Consider the following 26,931-nt stretch of genomic DNA (forward strand, 5'->3'; position numbering starts at 1 on the left):
TCTACGCAAAATGTTATTGGTCCCTAACCAGGCCTCCCCCCACATCCTGGAGTCTGGCCAAGGATCATTACAGTAGCAAGAGAAAACTGTTCAAGTTTGATAGGTTGCACCTAACTAGAGCTTGGACCAAAATTAGTACAGGCAGGTTCACAAACTCTGTGGGAAAGATTTAAGCTAATTTAGCAGGGATTTGGGCATCAAAATGTGGTAGTAAAAAGGCAAAAGAAGGTGCCCATGGGACTGGGAGGGACAGAGATGAAAATAACATAAAAATAGGTTCAATCTTAGAAGATACAAAGAGGTCTGAGTTATGTTTGAAGTGAATGGGTATAAATGCATAAAGTGTGGTTAACAAGACAGGCGAGCTGAAGTATCCACATGAGAATATGATATACTGCCCATAAATTATACTCATCTCAAAAACAAGAAGCTTTGGGTTCTTAATATTTCTTGCTAGAGGGTATTCAAAAAGGATATGGAATGGGACAAAGGAGGGGTAGCAGTTTGAACGAGCAAATTAGTATAGTGCTAGAAAGGGAGAATTTCCTTGAAGGGTCAAAGACAGGACCTATTTGCATGAAGTTCAGAAGCAATAAATGAGCAATTCAATTACTTGATGTATTTTATAGGCCATTAAATGGTGAAAAGGAAAATAAGGACTTTCAAAAGGTTTATGATGAAGAACCACATGGTAGGCTTGTTGGCAAAATGATGCCCATAGGATAAAAGGGGAAGCAGCATGGAAAGGAAGTTGGCTTAAGGATAGATAAGAGTTGTAGTGAATGGCTAATGGCCAGTCTTGTTCTCAGGGTGAGGTACTATGATCACAGCTATTTGCGATATACATCAATCACTTAAACATGGGGTTAAAGGGCACAATTTTAAAATTTCAGATGGCATGAAACATGGAAGTGTAGTAAGCAGCATTTAAGAGGACTTCAAGCGGGCATAGACAGGTAGGTGGAATGTGCTGACACATCACAAGTAAAATTCAATGCCGAGAACTTTGCAGAGAACACAAGGAAGCTATGCTAAAAACTGAAGAAGCTGTGGTTTTTCACCTTTAAGCAGAAAAAGGCTAAGGGGACACTTGATAGACATGAAGGGTGGTTTTCCTGCATCCATGAAAGCTACTGGTGAGACTATATCTGGAGCACTGTGAGCAGTTTTGATCCACTTATTTAAGGAAAGATATTTCATTGGAGGCAGTTCAGAGAATGTTCACTAGGATGATCTCTGGTCTGGTCTTATGAGGAAAGGTTAAATAGGTTGGGACTCTACACATTTGGAATTAAGAAGACTGAGAGGTGATCTCATTGAAACATTCAGGATTCTTAAGGGGCTTGACAGGGCAAATGCCCTGTTCTCTGTGAGGATGTCCTGTGAGGATGTTCTCCCTCATGTGAGAGTTTAGGACCAGAAATAAAGGGGCGCCAATTTAAGACTGAGATGAGGAGGAATTTCTTCTCTCAGAGGGTTGAAAGTCTTTGGAATTCCTTGCCACAGAGAGCTGAGGGGTCAGAGACCTTGTGTATATTTAAGGCTTTGATAGATTTTTGATCAGTAAGTGAATCAAGGGTTACGAGGAAAGGGCAAGAAAACGGACATGAGGAATGTTGGATCAGCCACGATCCAACTGAATGGCAAAGCAGGCTCAAGGGGCCAAATGGCCCACTCCTGTTCCTATTTGTTATGCACAGAATTGTTACAATGCAAAAGGAAGCCATTCAGCCCACCATGGCTGCACTGGCTCTCTGAATGAGCATTTCACCAAGTGCCATTCTTCTGCTTTTCCCCATAGTCTGAACATTGTTCCTTTTCAATGACAAGAAAGCACAGATTTAAAGTTATTATCTCAATGAAATTTGGTAAACCATTCGATGAAGTTGCTGAGTGTTCCTCTCTGTGTTTCCCGCCAATAAAAATACAACTGGGGTTTGAATATCCCTCATTGCCACTACATCTTCCATCATGGATCAATCATATTGTGGATGCCTGTAATTTTGGGGTCAGTGTTTTCAAAATGACAAAGGTCATGCTTTGCACCATACCACAGGACAAAAAGATGGATTTTAAGTTGTTTTCCTGGTTGATAATGCCATATTTATAACAACATGGCTCAGGGACGTTTCGTTCTGCTCAAATTATAATACTTCGTATGGCTCAATTACAGAGACAAAATTACTCAATTATCGAGACAAAATTAAGTGGCTTAAGAATTATGAAGTGGCTGGTTCATGAAACAGTGCAGGGCTGATAACTGAAACAGTCTGCTGATCATTGATGCAGGAGCAGTCCCATTGCTCAATTAGTCAGTCAATCAGTTCCACAGACTCCCCTCTGTTGAGTGGGAAAATGGTCACACTGGGTGTCCTGTGCCATGCACTGTACTCATCAAGCAGCTTACAAAATGTGCTTCCTCCCACTATCTGGCAATTTTAAGTTGCTGATGAGCCCAACCACACATGACCATCACTGTAAATGCTTTCATCAGCCAGACGGTGCTCACAATAGTGTTTTATTTTCATGCATTCATGTATAATAAACAGGAAATTGTGTAAATATTACTGTTGAGAAATGACTAAAGAGGGAATTTCCTTCCATCAATTAAACTGCTACAATAAATTTTAACATCGCCACCCCCACCCAATCCCTTGTTTGTTTCAACACGCATTTAATTTTAGAATGTTTGAGTGCTGATGCCATTAATGAGTGAACTGGCATCGAATTGGTGATTAAGCTTGACACCAGGAAAACTAGACAACCATTAGATCAGTCACTGTGTCAGCATAACCCTGCATTAGTGAGGAAGCGGAAATTAGACAGAGCTGCAATTACACAGATTCAGCTCCTTTGCCCCAACATGTACGGTTGTGACAAACAATTGATTCTCAGCTATTTTTATTTTAATGTCTTATTCATACTTGGAGAGTTAGGATGGAATTCTCCCATTTTAAAAGTTTAAATCCATGTGTGATTCGATTGCATTGATCTTGATTTGTTTGACACCATTTTGGCGTTCTGATGAATGATTTATCCACCATTGAAGCTGCAGTGCTAAACAGTGTTCTTTACAAAGCGACAGTGCCCTTTCTGCAGAGGCAGCGCCCTTTCCGCAGTGAAAGCTCTTTCTGCAGCAAAAGCTCTTTCCGCAGCGAAAGTGCCCTTTCCGCAAGCGCAGTGCCCTTTCCGCAGAGGCAGTGCTCTTCAAACACACTTTCCAGCTGGGTCACTGGGCAATTCTCCACAGCTGTGTATTTCTCCTGCCCTTACCTGGGGAGATACAGACAGAGTTCAGCTACTTCGGTTCAACTAGGTATTAAACTTTGACCTTCTTGGTTTGAGTGGCTCAGTTCCATCGATTAATACAGTAATAAGAGGAATGAATATAGTATGGCATAGATAAGGTGCTCCACACCTTTTCCATTCCCTTTCCCTCATCATCAACAATACTTGCTTAAAGTTCCTTTGAATTGCTCCATGCGGTGTCGTCATTTGGCCCTTCACAAAGTTGGAGACCAGAAGATTAAAGGAGAAGGGAACAAGATACCACATGTCTGAGGGAGGGAAGGTGTTGAAATGGTGGTCCGGAAAGTAGGGGGTAGGAGATTGGAAATCCAAGGGATGCGAGTATCAGATCATAAGCAGGTAAAAAGAAAGTTGGGGACCAGGAGTCTGGCTCTGAAGAGAGTGTGTGGACTAATGGGACTGGAAGAAGATGTCATCATCCAGAGTGTACGACAATATCAAACCTTACAATGATTGGAATAGAAGACTTTTAATGCCAAACAGAAACCACAGTGTCATTTGTTAATAAGCTTATATGCAGGATGCACACTTAATAAAATTCCAATCGAGTAAGCTTTAAGCGAGTCTTTCCTCATTTGATGAAAAACCAGCACTGTGCATACTTTTGACAGATGATGTTCACTTAGTTCTATGCTCATTGAATTGTGTCTCACACCTAGATGCATTAAGCAACCAGCAGGCTCTTTCAGAGCTGTATTTTAAAAATACTGACCAGAAATTACCACTTAGAAGGTCAATTTTACAACAACACGCCCCATTGTTGCTGCAATTCTGATCCACAACATGAAGCCGGACATATTACTCACTCACATCTGTGACACTTGCGGCAATTTGATGCCATGTTCCTTGATTTATTTGTTTTAAGCTGTAATTCCCTGCCATGCATCCCAGGCTGAACCAACCTGTGATTTACTGCTGGCGTCAAACACAATTTGATCTGGAAACGGGGAAGCGATTCCCCCATCTACATTGAAGGCTGGGATTTAATGTTTGATAGTTGACCCACAGCTACTCTGTGCAACCAAATTGTTCTTATCGTTTGCTCTATTGACTGAGGAAGACTCCCAACTAACTACTGACCCCTTCTCTTGTCCGACATCTTTTGATTATTTTTCAGTCCTTGTAACACTGCGTTATTAATGAAAAATAATTCTCTCTCCGGAAATCTGATTGGTGATTCTGCAATCCTGTCCATTGCAATGGGAAGCTGCACTCCCAGGGAGTGTGTCCCGAGACAGAAACACAGTATTGTATACCTGATGTCAGAGTCACACTCCTTTCCAAGGGTCGTTTCTCACTGGGAATGCAGAAAAGCTTCTGCATAATAAATCTAAAAGGAATCTTGTTTTCAAAAAGCATGCACTCTTGAAGTGTTTAATCACGAGGTGAAAGTTTTCCTGTTTTTTTTTGCTTCAGTGCTGGACCAGGTGAGAACATTTATAGAATCCCTACAGTTCAGAAGAGGCCATTCAGCCCATCATGTTATCATGCAGCTTGCCAGCTGGACTGACTGAGTTTGCGGGATGGGCCCTGATGGGGAACCAGCAATGTCAGCACTCTTCTTAAAAAAATAAAAATTTAAAAAAGTCCCCCGCACAGAGATGGAGATTCCTTCATGCACATGACACCACCTGCCCCAGCCACCCCCCCCCCCCAACACCCCACCCCCCAACCAACCCAAGGAAACTCCCGGCCGTAAACATCTGCCCCGCCGTCGCCCCCAACTCCCCACAGGTCAAATGGACCCCCACAGGTCAAATGGACCCCCACAGTGAACCCTCTGCAAACTTCCCCAACTTAAGCCCACCTCTCTGGCACAGCCCCCTGGCAGCAAACACGAACACAAAATCTCCTCCAGGCAGTGAAAATTCTTGCTGTTTGGAGGGTCATACGAAAATACAGCAGCAATAACATCACAGATCAGCTTCTGCTTTTTGCCACTGTTTCTAAATAGTTACTCCATATAGTCAGCTGATAAGTCGATTAAGCTGAGTTTCACAGATCGATATGTTGTACAGTCTTTTCATACTGATCAATGATAAATGCTTGGGCTAGCAGTGTATGTGGGAGAGGACAGCAATTCTCAGTACGAGTGTTACTCAGAATCCTCTGCGCAACAGTCCACCTTTAAGATTTGATGCGCAGCTTAAACTAGTGGTTCTCAAACCTTTGCATCACAAGTCATATAGACTGGGCAAAGGACCCCGTGGACCACCTATCGGGCATACCCAGCCCCTTTCACTTGCCACCGAGAAAATAATCATCAGAATTAACAGGAACTCCTGATAACTGTAAAACTGCTTTTTCACTAGTAAGTGTAATAAATTTGTGTTTTTTTATATCAAATATTGCAAGTAATTCATTCATGCCAGAAACAAAACGATAGACAGTTTCTTACTAAAATATTCATACTACAAATATTGATTTGATATATTCTAATACATTATAAAATTATCACAATAATTTTGTTCTAAGAAACTAAGATTGATCTTACATCTATATTCATCAAACAAAATTAACAGGAACATTGATTAATCTTGCTCATATAACTATATTATTGTTGCTCGTACTAATGACAACACGACCATGCGTGCGACAGCCAGTCTGGTTGTATGACTTCACACATGTATTGGAATCAAGAATTCTGGCTTGTTATCTATGGCCTCATTGGCTTGCATTTTGGACCAACCTGCAGAGCACTTGAAGGTCCCTTGAGGACCACCAGTTGTCCACAGACCACATTTTAAAACCACTGCCCCAAGCTGCAACAAAGAACTGCTGAAATCCCAATGTCGGCTGCGACATTCTCTTTCCCCTCCCTCCCTTCACCCTCAATGAAATTCATGTTCCCAAAGTGAGCTCTGCCAGAGAATGCACAACTTTACTCAAAACCTGTCAGAACTGTTGTCAATGCGACAGACTTACCCGCAGTGCTTCATGTTTGGAGGTTTATCCATCCTCACGGCTAGTCTTATTTTTAAATCCAAATCTTGGCTATTTTTTGGAATGACCATCTTGTGCCAGTCTGGCGTCTTCGGACTGTTTGGGGTTGGATAAAGAATTACCTGAAAGACAGAGAATACATCATCAAGCTTCCAATCTATGAAGGGAGGAGCGGGTAATTCTGCTTTAAGGAACATACTGCAGCCATGAGGATGTTCCGCTTCATCCTTACTGGTGAACTTGTGGACAGACAAGCTGACTTCAGATGGATATTTCTGTCCGCAGCAGTTAATATTCCTGCAGCAAAAATGACAGTCTTCTGCTTGCTGTTTTGTTTTGGACCACTGATAATAATCGACACTTAAACAACACAGTAGATTTCTACAGCACTCCCCCTCTATAAAGAAGTTTCTCAGAAGTAAAAGAAAGTTTGGTTGAATGCAAGGGTCTTTAGAATGCTTTTGAAAGCAGGGAGATGACCTGGCAAAGTTGGGGGGGGGGGGGGGGGGCGGGGGGGGGGATGACCAGGCAAAGTTGGGGGGGCGGTGACAATCCACCTTTAGGTTGAGCTGCTTACTCGTTATGCATACTTAAGTATTAAACTTTAAAGGCTTAGGTGCCTGAACTACAGAGATAGATGTTATGTCAGGAAGACTGATGGGAATGGGGGCAAGAGGTAGTGCAGGGCAGTGTCAGGAACATTATGAGGATGAAAGCATTGTGATAATTATGGAGGAGAGTGGTAGAGGAGTTGACATCAGTTTGGTTGGTGGATCAGAGTTAAAAGTTATTGATCTCTATGGAGATCATAACCATTTTTTGCAAATCTTTATACGAGGAATTCGTCAACCCCGGTTGCTCCACTCAAAGGTGTACTTGTTACTGTTATTGTTAAATGGAAGCAATTATCTCCAAGGGTTTTTAACTATTCAGACAGGCAGACAGGTTCGCTCGGAAGCCTGCCAATGTGGTTATTGAGCTGCGTGGCGATGTCAGATCCAAGGGTGGGATTTTCTGGCCAGTGGGTTCTTCTGGTCCCTCTGAGGTCAACCCTTTGTGGTGAGTTTCCCAGTGGTGGGGCGGGCGAGTCATGCAAAAGTCCATTGACTTCGGCAGAACGAGTAGATCCCACCGGCTGCCATTGCCTCACCGCATCCGCCGTGGGAAAACCCAGATGCCCATGTTTAAAGCAGGTGCAGGAACAGACAGACTTGGGGATGTTGGCACACAAGTCTTTGAAGGTGGTTAGGACCAGTTGAGAAGGCTGTGTAAATAAGCTTCATAAATAGAAGCGAGGGTGGCCACTAGGCTTTAGGAATACCATTAAAAAAATTGTTCCTTCCATGGGATTTAGACCCTTTGTTAAGGTACAGAAAAAGGATATGAGCTGCCATGAAAATGAGGCTTTGAGGTATCAGTGCTCAGTCATGTTGAGGAACCCGATCCTCTGCGTCTAAATTCTGTGTTAGGGGTCTCATCTCCTTGGAGTTAGATTTCCATCTCCTTCTCCTTCATGAAGCTGGAAGTGGCTGAGGAGAAGGCAGTTTGAGCTACTCCTCTTATTCAGGTAGAACAGCATAAGCTGCTCCCATACTAACAGCAAACAAGATCTGATCAAGCTGAGTAAAGCCCAAGACAGGTGAAATTATTTTTTAAATTTTATTTATTTATTAGTCACAAGTAGGCTTACATTCACACTGCAATGAAGTTACTGTGAAAATCCCCTAGTCACCATACTCCGGTGCCTGTTTGGGTACGCTGAGGGTGAATTTAGCATGACCAATACATCTAACCTGTACATCTTTGGACTTCCAAGTTGGAATACACCTGCGAAGCGGTGAAATCTGGCTCTGTGTACAAGTCCTGTGAGCACAAACCTTTCATATAGACATCCAAGGAGCTATGCAGTTTTAATGTTTAAAGGTTTTTCAGCCTGCAAGTTTCAATGAAGAATGGCTCCCTGCTGTGTTCTCACTTTGCTGATCTTTCGAGTGTCACACAGCTTGGGAAACCTGTTCAATGTCTGTTAAAACCAGAATCCTGAGTCAAATTCACAATTAACTGCCTGATTCTATATTGAAATTACTTATGGACAGCTCCACTGGCATTCAATACTCACCTACAAAGGAGCCCCAGTTAAACCTACAAATGGGCGGAATCGTGTTGGGTTCCTGACCCTTCAGCATTTGCACCCACCTGCCCTTGGCAGATAAAATTGTGCCCATGTTCAATTCTGGACAGCACAGTGTAGGAAGGATGTCAAGGCCTTGACAAAGTTTAGAATGGTATCTTGAATGAGAGACTTCAGTTATTTGGCGAGAATTGAGGAGTTTGGACTGTCTCTTTCTACTATAGAAGGTTAAGAGGTGACTCATACACTTATTCAAAATTGTAAAGTATTTTGATAGTTCCTCCAATGGCAGATGAGTCAGTACAGTAAGAGCTTTAACAACACCAGGTCAAAGTCCAACAGGTTTATTTGGTAGCAAATGAGTCAGTAACCAGATGACACAGATTTAAGATGATTGGCAAATAAAAAGGATATATTTCTTCAATGTAGCAAATTGTTTCAATCTTGAATGCACTGCTTGAATAGATGATGGAAGTAGATTCAAAACAGTGGTATAGGATTTGTTGGATAACTCCATCTGTGCCAGCACTTTAGTAATGGGCTGAATGGCCTTATTCTGTGCTCTATCATTCTATCAATCTATGATCGTATTTATATATTGATAATGACATCAGTTCCAAGACTAATATGCCAGCATATATTTTTTATATACCAGGCCTTTCCAATTTCATAAAGGTTGTGCAATATATGGATAGATACAACTTATTTTCAACAACAGCAAATAAAGGAAAGTCTGGGAGGAGAGAGGTACAACACAGCTTTAATGTTGCACCTTGTGGAAACAATGTGTTGTAAGTGATCTATAATCAATGCAGCTTGGCTCACAGTGCAAGATTATGCACATATCAATGGTTTAAAAAATGCTGTAAACAAACAAAACACCAGCTGGATGTGTCATGCTGTGACCAACTGAATAAGTCACTGGTGTCTTACTTCATCTATATCATGTCTGTAACGTGCTGTACTGTGGTGAATAAACCCATTGACTTCATCAAATGGATAACAGATGTGTTTTTAATGTGGGCTCATTTATTTTCTGACGAATGGGTGTTTTCACGTTATCTGCTAACAAGCTCCCCTCCTGCAACACTTCAGACTGGATTAACAGCACAACAGGGATCCAACATGACAGTTGAGAAATGTGGGTGTACAACTGAGTAGGCACCTTGAGTCTCAATAGTCCTCTTCAATCTCTATAGAGAACAAGGTTACAAAACTCAGCTATTAGTAGAAATTGTGATATTACTGACAACCTCATCATAGCAGGCAACAATTACCTCAGATGACTTTTACAGCATAATTATATTTCATTATCCTGATGTGAAAAATGAATAAGAGGCAACAGCCTAAATTCATATTATTGCATTCCATTTTTAGCAATTAGATACACTATCCTTCCTAGATTGGGAACTTTCCAAGAATGGCAACTGTGCATTGATTTTCAAATTCATTAACAAGTAACATCTGAGCCCAACTTGGCAAGAGGTGTGGATCTTCTTAGCTCAATAACGTGCACCATGAAATATGTCATATAGCAGGATGTATCATTTTTGAGGACTTTCTTGCAAGTGTACAAGTTGAGTGGTTTAGAAGCCTTCTCTCTTTCCTAAAAAACTGGCAAATTGTTCTAATCAGCTTCAGTAATTGAGCAAATTGTTGAACATCTCAGAAAAAAAAGTGAATTGATTTAATCTGTTGTGTTCCTCTATTCATTTTGTGTAACTAAGTATTTTGTTGATTTGAATAAGAATTACAGTCTGGGCAGGAAGCCAGCTTTTAAAATGTGTGTGGTGTGAACAGCCATGCTGAACAGTTTGAATAACACGTTGAATATACTTTTCAAATGGAACAGACTGTCTGAAATTTTCCTTTCAAATACTTTGCTATACCACCATTAGGAATACAATTCCATACCAACAATCCGTCCCCTGACAATAGCTACACCATAGGATGGAGTACAATTTTAAAAATGATGGGAGCTTGTAGGAAAGATGTTGCAATAAGCAGTGGGAGATCTTAATCTTCAATTGTTTGAAAAAATCAAATTGGCAAAAATAAGCTGAAGTAGAAGTAAATGAAATGTATTTGGGACGGTTTCTGAGAACAATGCATTCTGGAGCCAACCAGGGAACCAGCATATTTAGCCTTGGTGATACGTAATGAGACAGGATTAATGAAAAAGCTAATAGTAAAAAATCCTCTTGGCAAGAGTGATGATAACATGATAGAATCTCACATTCAGTTTGAGGGGAGGAGATTTTGGTCTGAAAGGATTGTTTTAAGCATAAAGGCAATTATAAGGGTACAAAGACAGAATTGGCTGAAGTGTTATTGGAAAATAGGTTAAAAAGTAAGGTGGAAGAGAAGCATTTGGAGACTTTTGAGAAGATATTTCTTAACTCTCAACAAAGATATGTTCCATTGAGAAGGAAAATCTCTCCAAGAAGGATGAACCATCCATGCTTAACTAAGGAAGTTAAGACTGATATCAATGTGAAAGAAAAGATGCAATGCTACAAACTTCTACAAGTATATAAAAATAAAGGAATAGCAACTGTGACAGTCGGTCCTGTTGAGACACGGGAATTAATGGGAAATAAGGAAATGGTAGGGACCTTGACCAAATATTTTGTAGCTGTCTTCACATTAGAATACACAAAAAGAATCCCAAGAAGAGTAGAAAAGCAGAGGGTGAAAGAAAGGGACGAGCATAAAATAGTTATGGTCACAGGAGGAAAGATACTATGGAAACGAATGGGACGAACGACTGACAAAGCCCCAGGATCTGATGACCTACATACTAGGGTCTTAGAAGAAGTGGTTGTAGAGATTTTGAGTATATTGGCTGTAAAATTCCAAAATGACCTAACTTCAGCAGACTGGGACACCACAAATATGGCATTTCTCAAGAAAGGAAGAAGACAAAACACGGGATCCTATAGGCCAGTTAGCCTAACATCTGTGATTACAAAATTGCTAGAATCCATTATTAAGGAGGTATAGCAGGACATTAATACAGTCCGTAGGAGTCAACATGGTTTCATGAAAGGAAAATTGTGTTTGAACAGTTTGTGGGAAATATTTGAAGGTTAGATAAAGGGAAACCAGCAGACATTATTTAATTCGATTTCAAGAGTCATTCGATAAGGTACCATATAAAAGGTTACTGCACAAGATAAGAATTCATGGTGTCAGCTGTGATATATCAGCGTGAATAGAGGACCGTATCATAAATGTGTATTTGTGATTTTATAGATTTTTAAAAAAAAACTAAACTGCTTTTTAAATGGACACAAGAAGCCTTTGAAAGGTCCTTTCTCAACTGCATGTGGTGAAACTCTGAAAGGCTCAAAGTGGATTGCATGTACACACATCCAGACTTGTGAAGACATTTGAAATTCGATTTTCATTTCCACAAGAATAAACAGAAAATCATTGTAGCTTCCCTGGTGGGTGTGAATAACTCTTCTGTTTCTCCTCAAACCTGGGAGAATAGGAACCACTCAAGTTGGTGGCTGAGACACATAAAGGATTAATTACTTTGGCTAAAAAGACAATGCATGGCACTGTGCCACCCAGACAAGGGCTAACCCACTACCTAATATGGAAGCATGATTGGAACAGCAGCCATTTTAAATTTTGGAGCCGGCGGGATATTACGGTCCTGCCAAAGTATACGACAATTTAAATTGTCCGCTACATCCACTGGGGGGTGGTGGAGAGACACGCCATGGTGGGGCCATGAAATCCCGGCCTGAAGTCTGGATGGGAACAACTACTTTTCCGCACAAAACCCCAGGAAGAACTCTGGGGAATATCATCGGAGGTCAAGGGAGGACAAAAAGGATGGTATTAACAAATCATCCACTGTTCTTTTGAAAGAGTCCAGGCAATCTGCAAGTGGCATAATCACAGAATTAGTGAGGAATGGGAAATCTCTCTCTCCCAAAAACCTGCTGACCTTTTGAGTCCACCTGAAGAGATAGTCCTCCGAATAGTCTACTGCAGAAGCCATCACAGCTGCTAAACCAAACCTCAAGTTTCAACCACTTTCCTTCGGAACTCGAGCAATGGCCCCCGCAATGATATCTCATAGAGGTGGATATGTATTCTAACCTTAAGTACTTTTTTTATCTTTATCTGATTTTAGCCTTTGTATCTATATTTTATTTAATAACCTTTAACACTTTTACCTAAGCAACTTTCAAACAGTAGTTTTATAATAAACTATTCATTATCTTATCTAAAACTAAACTTGTCTGCTGGGTTATTTTCAGATTGAGCCACTCGTATATTATAAGGAACACACGTCCGCACACACATGCATACATGCACACATGTGCACACACACACAAGCCAGTGTGAAAGGAAGAATGGAGATAGGGAAGTACATTTCAAAGGCGAGTCAGATTGTGAGATGTTGTTTTTATGAAGCTGTTGTTGGAGTTGAACAAGTTGGATAGCAACTTTTAGATTGTAACATTTTACCGCCACCTCCTCCTTGCCTGACATAGCTGAACCACATGCATAAATAATACCAAGCCATTCACCTTATCTTTATTTGACACCAAATTCTGGCTCATGGTATTGTCATGCATTTCCGCGGTATAAATGGAAAGTGCCTTTCAAATTATAACATTATACCATTATATCACAAACAACACCATGAATTTTTATCTTGTACAGTAACATTTTATGTGACAGCTAATGAAAGTGACTTTTGGAAATCCAAATACACTACTACATCTACCATTTTTTCTTTATCCATCCTGCTTGTTACATCCTCAAACAACTTTCATAAATTGTTCAAACATGGTTTCACTTTCACAAACCTTGCTGACTCTGTCTGCATTATGATTTTCCAAATGTCCTACTACTACCTCCTTAATAATGGATTCTAACATGACAGATGTTAGGTTCACTAGCCTATAGCTTCCTGCTTTCTGTGTTGCTCCTTTCTTGAACAGTTTGTAAGATAAATTATACATGAGTATAACAGCCAAACACAGTTATTATCTGATTCTCAGATGCCTGCCATTCAAATAAGAGTTCTGGCAGACAAAAGCATGAAACTCTGAAGGGATTTTGCATCTTTCAATTTGAAGACTGAAAGTTCAGCCTGCCCCGTGCCACCATTTCAATTATACATTAAGTTAACAACTGCAGAAAAATAATCTCAGGGCTTTCAACACTGAACTGAAACTCCCTAATGCAAAGGTGAATCTTACCTTCCCCAATTCTTTATCTTCCAGGGCAAGAACTCCTGTGCTCTCTGTGAAGAATTTAATCTTGACAACTGGACGAGGATGTGTAGTGGTAAAATCACCCTGAGTGCCCCATCTGCAACAAACACAAGACGAGGAGTAAGTTTCCATTTTTGCAGTACATTTAATTGCTCCAGATTTTGCTGAAAAGAAAGATATGTTGTCAAAGCTTTTCATCTTGCACTCATCAGGACAAATGCAAGAATACCATATTTCAAATGATCACAATTTATACTGCAGGAGAAAAGGTTTATTGTTAGAATGATGTTCTTCCCCTCCAACACTGACATGAGCCCAGCCCCTCTTCCAAGTGTCAGTTTACATGTGGTGCTTTTGCAAGTTGGTCAGTAATAAATCTTATGCACCAAGACATTAGTTCATAGAATCCCTACAGTCCATTGAGCTTGCATCGACAACAATCCCACCCAGACTCCACTCCCGCAACCCTACACATCTACCCTGCCAATCCCCGTGCCACCAAGGGGCAATTTAGCATGGCCAATCAACGTAATCCGCACAGCTTTGGAGTGTGGGAGGAAACTGGAGCATCCGGAGGAAACCCACGCAGACACGGGGAGAAGGTGCAAACTCTACACAGACAGTGACCCGAGGCTGGAATCGAACCCGAGTCCCTGACGCTGTGAGGCAGCAGTGCTAACCACTGCGCCACCCATAATGGCTGGTTTTGCATTATAATGTTCTGGGACAAATCTGGTAATTGAAACCCACAGGTGACATCATTAAATCGGTTTCCCAAATCTATCCATGGTGTTGTACCTCCCTGGTTCTGTAACCTTCATTGCGCTGACTGCCCTCTGAAATCTCTGTACTCCTCATTTCCTTGGGGTAGTGTCCTAGGACTAACCATCTGCAGCTACTTCATCAAAAACCTTCCCCTATCGTAAGGTCAGAAGTAGGGATATTCACTGATGACTTCACAATCTTCAGTACCATTTGCAACTCCTCAGATATGGAAGCAGTTCCTGTCCATATGCAGCCAGACCTGGACAACATTCAGACTTGGGTTGATAAGCGGCACATAACATTTGCCCCATACAAGTGCCAGACAATGACCATCTCCAATAAGGCAGAATCTAACCATATTCCTTTGACATTCAATGACATTACAATCAATGAATCCCCTAACATCAACATCCTGGGAGTTACTATTCACTGAATTGGACTCGTTATTTAACTACTGTGGCTGCAAGAACAGGTCAGAGGCTATGGATACTGTGGTGAGTAACTCACCTACTGACTCCCCAATGCCTATCCACCATCTACAAGACACAAGTCAGGAGTGTGATGGAATAATACTCTTCACTTGCCTGAATGAGTATAGCTCCAACCACATTCAAGAAGCTTGACACCATCCAGGGCAAAGCAGCCCACCCACCACCTTTAACATTCAATCCCTCCACACAAATACACTGAGTGCACCATCTATGAGGTGCACTGCAGCAACAGCAACTTCCAAATCCATAACCTCTACCACTTTGAAGGATAAGGGCAGCAGATGTACGGGAACACAACCACTTGCATGTTCCCCTCAAAACCACATTGGTGCTATATTGCCGTTCCTTCTCTGTCACGGAGTCAAAATCCTGGAATTCCCTTTCAAAAGCATTGTGGGCATACTTACACCACAGGGATTGCAGGGGTTCAAAGGGGCAGTTTACTTCTTAAGGGTAATTAGGGATGGGCAATAAATGCTGGCCTAAATAGCGATGACAGACATCCTGGCCTCTCACAACATTCCTCATTTTCTTTGCTCCATCAATGCCAGTCATACCTTCAGTTGCTTTGTTTTAAGCTTTGGAGTACCCTCCCCAAGCCTCTCCACCTTTTGACTCTGTCAATACACCCATTGAAACATACCTCTATGAACCAATATTTTTGTCACCCATTCTAATATCTCCTTTTGTGGCATTGCATTAATTTTTCTTTCATAATAGTCCCGTGACATATCTTGGAATGTTTAGCAATGTTGTAGGTGTTATTGTAGCTGTTAAAATGCTTGAAGTGCTCTCTCCTTCACTTCAGTGGAAACAGCAGTTACATGCAGCATTTAATCTCATCATTTAATTTATCATACTTGTTTCACTTTACCTCCAAAGATTCTGTTTGCAAAATTTAATGAAACTCTTCACCTCAAGTGGCCACCTTAGATTTAAGACGGCAATTCATTTTCAGCTAAGATTAATCTCAACTTTTCAAATACAAATAATTTGAAAGCAGCCAGGGCCTCAATAACGCAACATGGAGCAGATTGTTATCAATGGCCAATATCTAGGTGCCTGATTCCAGGCTTATTCATCTTAACTGTGCGATCTCATCACATTAATCATCTGGGGAACGGCACAGCGCACTCAATGAGCACAATTCAGCACAGCTTGTTGAACTAACATTTCAATAACATTGCAGAAGCAGCGATATTACATCTAAGGAGCTCTGCACAACAGCAATAGATAGGTTTCGATGATAAATACTTGACATCAAGTTGTGAAAACTTTTTGGATCTAATAAACACACTGAAATAAAACACTGGCAATCCTCCCAGCAGCAAAATCTTGTTTGTGAAATAGATGATCCACGTTATTGATGTTCATGTATATATCTGCACTTTTCATTTCAAGGTAAGTTGATGCCCAGATATGTTGCTTGTCTGTTAAATAAAATTTCCCTGAGTGTGCAGGAGACAGTGTGTTTCTGAGCAATGTTTTCTCAACTCAATATTAAACGCTTTCTCGATTCAATATGAAAAAGCAAATAGATGGACAATAATACCTTTAACTCTCAGCACCAATTCCCACCAGCACATTCCAGTTATCCTCAAACTAGAGCAGGAACATCTCCATATTGCTCAGTGACAAGTCAATGTTGAGGTACGTTTTACAGTCTAGATTATTGAATTTGGAGCTTGCATCTGAGCTGACTTTGCTTCATCCAGGGAATTATTCCTGCCCATGGCAGTTCAACCAGTTTTATTTTGTTCCTACTCCCACACACACTACACATCCTATCAGTGTGCATCACACTGTTTCAAACAGAAGCTATGTAAAGTCAGGGTTAATGCTACAGTAGGTGGGATTTTCCGCGCAATCTACTTACTGCATGTTTCACCACGACGGAGGTGGCCCACCATTGGCCAGCGATGGGATCGTCTGCCATCAAAGTTTCCCATTGAATGCACCCCTCACCACCTGGAAGCTCTCAGCAGGCATGTGCCATTGGCAGGACCAGAAGATCCCGCCGGTGTGAATGGCCAGAAAGTTCTGGCCAGTGAAGAACAATCAACAAAGCAAATGGAATGCTGAGATATACGGTCAAGTCAATAGATGTCAGCCATGGCTCATTTGGTGGCAATCTCACCTCAGAGTGAGTAGGTCAAGCTCCAAGCCAGAGGTGTTGTCACATAATTCAAGCTGATATTTTATAACCAACATCCCTTAGGCAGATTGTTTGGTTGTTACCTCACCGTTGCTTAGGGGAGCAAGAGATTTATGAATTCAAGCTAGTGAGAAACAAAGGTGGACTGTAACAGCTTCTTTAGGTTTCTAAAAAGGAAAGGAAATAGCTTGTAGGCCCATTACAGGCGGGCACAGAGAATTTAAATGGAGAACAGAAAAATGGTAGAGGAACTAAACGATGATGTGCGTCTGTCTGCATGGAAGATGATACATAAAATCTCCCCAAAATACTAAGTAACCAAAGATCTTGTGAAGCTGAGGCATTGAAAGAAATCAATATTAGTAAAGATGTAGTACTTGAAAAGTTAATTGGACTGAAACTTGATAACTCCCCCGGAACAGATCAGCTGCATCCCAGAGTGCTGAAAGAGGTGGCTATATGACAGATGCATTGGTTCAAAATTCTGTAGATTCTAGAAAGGTTCTTGCGAAGTAGCAAATGTAACCTCACTATTTAAGGTGGCAGCGGAGGTGGGGGCGGAGGGGGGGGCGGGGGGGGCGGGGGGGGGGGGGGGAGAGAGAGAGAAAGAGAAGGAGAATGGAGAACTGCCAACATATTAGTTTCGCGTGAGTAGTCAGGAAAATGTTAGAATCTATTATAAAGGATGTGAAAACTGAACACCTCAAAAGTAATGGTAAAATTGAGCAGAGTCGATCTGGGTTTATGGAAAGGAAATCATGCTTGACAAACCTGCTTGAGTATTTTTGAGGATGTTACATGCAGCATCAATAAAGGAGAACCGGTGGACGTGGTGCATTTGGATTTTCAGAAGGCTTTCGATAAGATCCGAATAAAGTTTGTGAACAAAATGAGAGTAGATAGAATTGGGGGTAATATACCAGTATAGATTGAGAATTGGTTAACAGACAGAAAACAGAGTAGGAATAAACAGATAATTCTCAAGTTGGCAGGCTGTTACCTGTGTGGTATTGCAAGAATCAGGCTGGGGACATTGCTGTTCAAGAGTTGGACGTGGGGATGCATTGTAATATTTCCAAATTTGCTGATGACATAAAACTGGGTGGGAATGTAGAATCATACAATCTCTACATTACAAGGGGAGGCCATCTGGCCAATTGAGCCTGCACCGACAACCATCCTACTCAGGTCCTAACCCCATAACTCCACATATTTAGAGTCATAGAGGTTTACAGCATGGAAACAGGCCCTTTGGCCCAACTTGTCCATGCCACCCTTTTTTTTAAAACCCCTAAGCTAATCCCAATTGCCCGCATTTGGCCCATATCCCTCTATGCCCATCTTACCATGTAACTGTCTAAACGCTTTTTAAAAGACAAAATTGTACCATTTCTACTACTACCTCTGGCAGCTTGTTCCAGACACTCACCACCCTGTGTGTGGAAAAATTGCCCCTCCGGACACTCTTGTATCCCTCCCCTCTCACCTTAAACCTATGCCCTCTAGTTTTAGACTCCCCTACTTTTGAGAAAAGATATTGACTATCTCATTGATTTGTGCCCCTCATTATTTTATAGACTCTATAAGATCACCCACCCCTCAGCCTTCTATGCTCCAGAGAAAAAAGTCCCAGTCTATCCAGCCTCTCCTTATAACCGAAACCATCAAGTCCCGGTAGCATCCTAGTAAATCTTTTCTGCACTCTTTCTAGTTAATAATATCCTTTCTATAATAGGGTGACCAGAACTGCACACAGTATTCCAAATGTGGCCTTACCAATGTCTTGTACAACTTCAACAAGACGTCCCAACTCCTGTATTCAATGTTCTGACCGATGAAACCAAGCATGCCAAATGCCTTCTTCACCGCTCTGTCCACCTGTGTTGCCACTTTCAAGGAGCTATGAACATGTACCCCGAAATCTCTTTGTTCTGTAACTCTCCCCAATGCCCTACCATTAACTGAGTAAGTCCTGCCCTGGTTCAATCTACCAAAATGCATCACCTCGCATTTGTCTAAATTAAACTCCATCTGCCATTCATCAGCCCACTGGCCCAATTGATCAAGATCCCGCCGCAATCGGAGATAACTTTCCTCACTGTCCACTATGTCACCAATCTTGGTGTCATCTGCAAACTTACTAACCATGCCTCCTATATTCTCATCCAAATCATTAATATAAATGACAAATAACAGTGGACCCAGCACTGATCCTGAGGCTCACCACTGGTCACAGGCCTCCAGTTTGAAAAACAACCCTCTACAACCACCCTCAGGTTTCTGCCAAGAAGTCAATTTTGTATCCATTTAGACACCTCACCCTGGATCCCGTGAGGTTTAACCTTATGCAACAACCTACCATGCGGTACCTTGTCAAAGGCCTTGCTAAAGTCCATGTCGACAACATCAACTGCACTGCCCTCATCTACCTTCTTGGTTACCCCTTCAAAAAACTCAATCAAGTTTGTGAGACATGATTTTCCACTCACAAAGCCATGCTGATTGTCCCTAATCAGTCCTTGCTTCTCTAAATGCCTATAGATCTTGTCTCTCAAAATACCTTCCAAAAACTTACTCACCACAGATGTGAGGCTCACTGGCCTGTAGTTCTCAGGCCATTTGCCATGCTGATCCCCCTGGCACTAAGGGGCAATTTTGAAAGGCCAATCAACTTAACCAGCACATCTTTGGAGTTGTATAGGAAGATGCAATGAGGCTTCAAGTGGACCTGTACAGGTCAAGTGATTGGGTAAGTACATGGCAAATTGAACATAATGTGAATAAGTGTGAAGTCAGCCAGTTTGGTGGAAAAAACAAAGGCAGAATATTTCTTATATGGTGAGTGATTGGGAAGTGTGCATGTCTAAAATGACATGGGCGACCTTGTTCATGAGTCCCGGAAAGCTAGCATGCAGGTGCAGCAAGCAGTAAGGAAGACAAATGGTATTTAGGTCTTAACACAAAAGGATTTGAGTACAGAAGTTAAAGATGCAATTGTATAGAGCCTTGGTGAGACTGCACCTAAAGTATTGTGTACAATCTTGATCTCCTTACTGAAGGAAGAATATATTTGCCAGAAAGGGAGTGCAACGAAGGGTGATCATACCAGTCCCTGGAATGGCGGGATTGTCTTACAAGGAGATATTAGGGAAACTTTAGAATTCTGTATGCTGGGCGGCTCATTTGCTGAATATATTCAAGTACAAAATTCATGGACTTTTAGACACTAAAAGGAATCAAGGCATTGGGTGAGAAAGTCAATTTGTGGGAGATCAGCCTGATATTTTTGAATGGTGGAGCAGAATCAAGGGACCATACGGTGTACTCTTACAACCATTTCTTATGACAGAAAATGAATGAGAGATGTAGTCATATACAAACTAACAAAATTAATCTGGAACACTATTTCAAGTTTCTAGGACAAATGGATACATATTCCAACTGGTTAAATGGAAGTTTGGGACTGATTTTTGGAAGTATTTCTTCATGTAAAAAGTGATTAATACCTGGAGAGGTCTTCTAGATAGGGTAATGGAGGCAAAACATTTGTCACCATCCAAGAGGCAATTAGGTTCTATGATGAGCCTGAAGGTCTCCATGTTAGTCTTTGCAAAATTGGTACACTGACGGAAAACTGGACTGAATAACAATCAAAATAAAACTCCAGCTGCTCCAGATTTCTCAATTTTCTTCCATTTTTCTTCAACTCATGGTTGGCTAGTCTTCAATCCTGAAATCAACTGTATTCAGTAGGCACTGGCAGGCTACTTAATCTGTGGAAACATCCCAGCTGAGCTCCAGCATCACCTCACATCCCTTGCATACATTTTCACTGGATTACCATCAAGGAACAAGAGCTCTAGCTGATATTCATGCTTTCCAACTGCTGGTTAGGGTGGCGGGGAGAGGGGCGAGTGGCACTGAGCTCTCGGCCAGTTGCAGCCTTGGCTGAGATCTTTACAGAATCTGATCAGAATTGGTGACCCTTCTGTATGGTTGAGCGCAAAAGTGGGCAATGCATTTATCAGGGGTGAAGATGGTGTAGTGGTATTGTCACTGGAGTTGTAATTCAGATCTGAATCGATTGTCATAAAAACCCATCTGGTTCACTAATGCTCTTTAGAGAAGGAAGGAAATCTGCCACCCTTGTCTGGCCTACATGTGACTCCAGATCCACAGCAATGCCCTCTGGAACAGCCTGATAAGACACCCCTGATAAGTCACTCAATTCAAGGGCAGGGATGACTACATCCAACAATTTTTTATTTAAAAATTCAAAACTATCAGTTTTGAAGAGTTTTAACGAACCCACTTCATCAGGGTCCAACTCATGGGCTTCCAGGACATTCTTGATTTTTCCTGATTTTGCAACCATTGTTCCTGAGGACATAAACGGTGTGCTGTTTAACTGGAGATTGATATGATCAGAGTGCACAATTAGTGATGTAGCAGAATGAGCAAGCTAAATGGAGATTATTCTGGCACCCCATTGAAAGCAGCGATTTTGTTCTTAATGAGTGCAATTAGATCAGGATCTAATTGTAATCTGAAGCTTGAATGGAGCTCCAACTGAATTATGGCATTGCACAAGCCAGTGACTAAATTGTTCCAATTGATGGGTGCTAGACTTCTGTGTCTCTCCCAGGCACAGATAGACTTCAAAGATTATAATTACAGCTTGTTTTACGGATTTAGCAGTTGAAGCACTGTCAAACGTGCCAGTTTTCCTGCAGCTAGGAGTTATCCTGTGTCTTCCCCACACTGTAACCTTCAAAACAGGAACCAATGCATTGGTCAAAATCTTGTATTGCAGCAAACTTTGTAACTTCCAAACCGTGGTTGGCGGCAACTAGCTTAAAACATCAAATCAACAGCATCATCCCAGGGCACTATCGTTAATTCTGTGATCATGCTGATAACTGCCAGAATTGAGAAATTATTCGCATTGAGTTTTGTCAAGTTGGCCCTGCTGTCAAAGGCTGCAGCTTCAAAGATCTGACAGGCTAATTATTTTCTTTTCCCAAACAAAAATTCATGCACTCCCTAATTCACAGATGCTAACAATTCTCTGTTAACTCACCCTGCTGGCTATTGTTTTCTAATGCAAGGAGATTATTCAACCAGAAAGCACATCACCAGTGAGCCCAATCCAGTTGTGAGCCAGAATCAGAAAACCGACTTGACTTCTTTTCCCTTACTGTCAGTAGCACCGAGATCTACTGAATTTAACTCTGTTACTTCTTGAGTACATCATACGGCATACCACAGACCAAAGATTCAATCTCTTCCAGGCCTGTATAGCTGGGCATTATCATGAGCACTGGAAAAGATTATGTAGTATTTGCACCACAGAAATGGACTTTCTGCCCCCAAAATTGAAGCTGGCTATTTATTTCCCTAGTTTAGTTATTTTCTCTTGTTTTTCCTTTTCTGACCTTTGGACAGCTGTCACGTGATCCTGCCATTCACACCTCCTGTAAAACACACCTTTTGTTTTTTTTTCCCATTACCACTTCCTTTGGCCTGGCACCAGGGACCCTTTTGCTATTATCGCAGACTTTCCCTTTTAATCCTTTCCCTTTCCACTTGCTCAAAGCCCATTACATTTCAAACTTTTTCCACTTCCGATGAGAGGTCTCAGACCTGAAACATTAACTTTATTTTTTTCTCGCTCTCAGATTTTCAGCACTTGATTTCAGATTTCTAGCATCTGCAGTATTTTTGCTTTTGTATTAACATCTATACCGATGTTTAAGCTCCATGTGACCCTCCTTCCACATGACTATGGTCTTACCCAGTCAACATAACCTTCCAACACTACTTCTAACTAACTCTTTGAACATGCTTTTGGCCACCCTGCCCTAATACTGTCCATATCTGCCTCAGCATCTAATTTTGCTTACTAATGCTTTTGTAAAGTGCTTTGGAATGTTTTATTACCTTAAAGGCAGCAGTGGCAGAGTGATAATGTCACTGGACTAGTAATCCAAAGGCCCACATTAAAGTCCTGCAGACAAGGGGTCAAATCCAACCACAGCAGCTGGTGAAATTTAACTTAAACTAATCACCCGGGGTTGTAAAGCTAGCTTCAGTAATGGTGATCATGAAACCATTGTCAACTATAGTAAAAACCCATCTGGTTCACAAATGTTCTTCAGGGAAGGAAATCTATCATCCTTACCTAGTCTGGCCTACATATGACTCCAGAACCACAGAAATATAGTTGACTCTCAACTACCCTCTGAATTGGTATGGCAAGCCACTTGGTTCAAAAATAATAAGAGGTAGGCTAGCCAACAATGCCCACATCCCATGAAAGAATAAAAATAAATAAATATAACTTGTTGTTACTGTTCCTTTCTCTCCCATGTTTTATTAGCTTCCTCTTAAACATGTCTACACCATTCACTTCAACTAGTCCACGGGACTAACAGGGTCCACATTCTAACCACTCTGGGGTAAAGATAGTTTTCTTCATATACATTAATGACTTAGGTTTGAGCGTGCAAGACACAATTTCAAAGTGTGCAGATGACACAAAACATGGAAGTATTGTGAACTGAGAGGAGAATTGAGACAGGCTTCAATCAAGAGGACATGGACAGGATGGTGGAATGGGCAGACAGTTGGCAGAATGAATTTAATGCAAAAAAGTATAAAGTGATAAATTTCAGCGGGAAGAATTAAGTAACACATTATATAGAGAGTAGAATTCAGAAAATGCCCGGAGGAGATTATGGGAACAAAACATTGAACATGGTACGGCAGGATGAGAAAGCACCCAAAATGGCATGTGGCATCCTGGCCTTTATAAATAGAGGCACAGATTACAAAGGCAACAAAGTGATGACAGACCTTTGTTCTGCCTCAACTGGAGTATTAGAGTGAATTTTCCCAGTCTTGGGTGCTGGGTTTGGAGGCAGAGGTTGGTGGGAAAATAGCAGAGGCCGTGTCAGGAACTGGTACAGATATTCAGTATCTGAATTTTGTTTTGCCTTTGACAACCCCCTTTGTCTGGTTAGTGAGACTAGCTAGTTAGTAAGTCCACAATTCGACTTGGAACTGATCTTGCAAACTGTAGAACGAACTGGCACAGATTCGTCACATGAATCATATTCTCCAGGTAGCTCTCTGGCAGACATACACACACACACAAATACTTGCAACAGACAGAGAGTCGGACCACAGCGGTTTCTGTTTCGTTCACAGCAGCGAGTTGCTGGACTGATTACAAAGCAGTGAACAAAATTGGCCACAAAAGTGGGAGCATTGTAATTGACTTGCCATTTGTGATGATGTTGTCTGTGTGGCAGCAGAAAGATGCGCTTTCCATTGCAGAATGTGATGAGCTTAATTGTGGATCAGCAGCTGGAAGACTGACAGCAATTTAGAGGCACCAACCCAACAAGAAATTGAAAACATCTTGTCTTTTATGTAGTTCAGTGGCTTGTTTAATTTAGTGATGGCCTACTTCACCCAGTTTGAAAGTATGTTAACTTAAGGAACAATGGTGATACTTTGGCATCAATAAGATCAGTAAGAAGTTTAACAACACCAGGTTAAAGTCCAACAGGTTTATTTGGTAGCAAAAGCCACACAAGCTTTCGAGGCTCTAAGCCCCTTCTTCAGGTGAGTGGGAATTCTGTTCACAAACAGAACTTATAAAGACACAGACTCAATTTACATGAATAATGGTTGGAATGCGAATACTTACAACTAATCCAGTCTTTAAGAAACAAAACAATGGGAGTGGAGAGAGCATCAAGACAGGCTAAAAAGATGTGTATTGTCTCCAGACAAGACAGCCAGTGAAACTCTGCAGGTCCACGCAACTGTGGGAGTTACAAATAGTGTGACATGAACCCAATATCCCGGTTGAGGCCGTCCTTGTGTGTGCGGAACTTGGCTATCAGTTTCTGCTCAGCGACTCTGCGCTGTTGTGTGTCGCGAAGGCCGCCTTGGAGAACGCTTACCCGAATATCAGAGGCCGAATGCCCGTGACCGCTGAAGTGCCCCCCAACAGGAAGAGAACAGTCTTGCCTGGTGATTGTCGAGCGGTGTTCATTCATCCGTTGTCGCAGCGTCTGCATAGTTTCCCCAATGTACCATGCCTCGGGACATGGTACATTGGGGAAACTATCCCGAGGCATGGTACATTGGGGAAACTATGCAGACGCTGCGACAACGGATGAATGAACACCGCTCGACAATCACCAGGCAAGACTGTTCTCTTCCTGTTGGGGGGCACTTCAGCGGTCACGGGCATTCGGCCTCTGATATTCGGGTAAGCGTTCTCCAAGGCGGCCTTCGCGACACACAACAGCGCAGAGTCGCTGAGCAGAAACTGATAGCCAAGTTCCGCACACACAAGGACGGCCTCAACCGGGATATTGGGTTCATGTCACACTATTTGTAACTCCCACAGTTGCGTGGACCTGCAGAGTTTCACTGGCTGTCTTGTCTGGAGACAATACACATCTTTTTAGCCTGTCTTGATGCTCTCTCCACTCCCATTGTTTTGTTTCTTAAAGACTGGATTAGTTGTAAGTATTCGCATTCCAACCATTATTCATGTAAATTGAGTCTGTGTCTTTATAAGTTCTGTTTGTGAACAGAATTCCCACTCACCTGAAGAAGGGGCTTAGAGCCTCGAAAGCTTGTGTGGCTTTTGCTACCAAATAAACCTGTTGGACTTTAACCTGGTGTTAAACTTCTTACTGTGTTTACCCCAGTCCAACGCCGGCATCTCCACATCATCAATAAGATCAACATGCTAAAACCCACAGAACACTGCAGGAGCACAGAAATTAACTTCTGCACTAGTTCGCCATCTGGAATGCAGAGATGACAAATGATTTTCCATCTGCAAATGATCAACTAGGTAAAGACAGAACCTGTGCAAGTTAATCCAGCCTGTGGCATGTAGAGCGTGACCTGAAGTGACCCATTAGGTGACAGAGCACTAACTTAGAGGAGGCATATAAATTGGCCAGAAAAAGCAGCAAACCGGAGGACTGGGAGAAATTTAAAATCCAGCAAAGGAGGACAAAGAGTTTAATTTGGAAGGGGAAAATAGAATATGAGAGTAAGTTTGCAGAAAACATAAAAACTGACTGCAAAGCTTTCTATAGATATGTGAAGAGAAAAAGGCGGAAGACAAATGGAGGTCGCTTACAGTTAGAATCAGGTGAATTCATAATGGGCAACAAAGAGATGGCAGACCAGCTGAACAAATACTTCATTAAGGAGGACACAAATAATCTTCCAGAAATACTAGGGTCTAACATGAAGGAGGAACTGAAGGAAATCCTTATTAGTCCGGAAATTGTATTGGGGAAATTGCTGGGATTAAAACAAAGAACAGTACAACACAGGAAACAGGCCCTTCGGCCCTCCAAAAATCCTGATAAGTCCCCAGGGCCTGATGCTCTGCATCCCAGAGTACTCAAGGAAGTGGCCCTAGAAATAGTGGACACATTGGTGGTCATTCTCTTGCATTCTATAGACTCTGGAAGAGTTCCAATAGATTGGAGGGTAGCTAATGTAACCGCATTTTTAAAAAAAGGAGGAAAGAGAGAGAAAACAGGGAATTATGGACCAGTTAACCTGACATAGGTGGTGGAGAAAATGTTGGAGTCAATTATTTAGGATGTGATAACTGAGCATTTGGAAAGCGGTGACAGGATCGGTCCAAATCAGCATGGATTCAGGGTTCACTGCTGGGACCTCAGCCGTCCATAATCTACATTAATGATTTGGACAAAGGAATTGAATGCAATATCTCCAAATTTGCAGACGACACTAAGCTGGGTGGCAGTGTGTGCTGTGAGGAGGATGCTAAGAGGCTGCAGGTGACTTGGACAGGCTGGCTGAGTGGGCAAATACAATATAATG

The 26,931-nt window shown here is 41.8% G+C and overlaps 1 protein-coding gene across 2 annotated transcripts in view; it reads right to left on the reverse strand.

Annotated features, from left to right (window-relative positions):
- Positions 1 to 26,931, reverse strand: part of cadps2 (Ca++-dependent secretion activator 2) — a 660,384-nt gene that overhangs the window by 281,618 nt on the left and 351,835 nt on the right. For both annotated transcript variants that reach the window (XM_078220144.1, XM_078220143.1), the window contains exons 7-8: positions 13,612 to 13,723; positions 6,235 to 6,374 (exon numbers count right to left, since the gene is read on the reverse strand). In XM_078220144.1, the coding sequence (XP_078076270.1) occupies positions 6,235 to 6,374; positions 13,612 to 13,723 (252 nt within the window). The remainder of the gene's footprint in view (positions 1 to 6,234; positions 6,375 to 13,611; positions 13,724 to 26,931) is intronic.

The sequence above is a fragment of the Mustelus asterias genome, chromosome 9 (genome assembly GCF_964213995.1).
Source record: "Mustelus asterias chromosome 9, sMusAst1.hap1.1, whole genome shotgun sequence".
Lineage (NCBI taxonomy): Eukaryota > Metazoa > Chordata > Chondrichthyes > Carcharhiniformes > Triakidae > Mustelus > Mustelus asterias.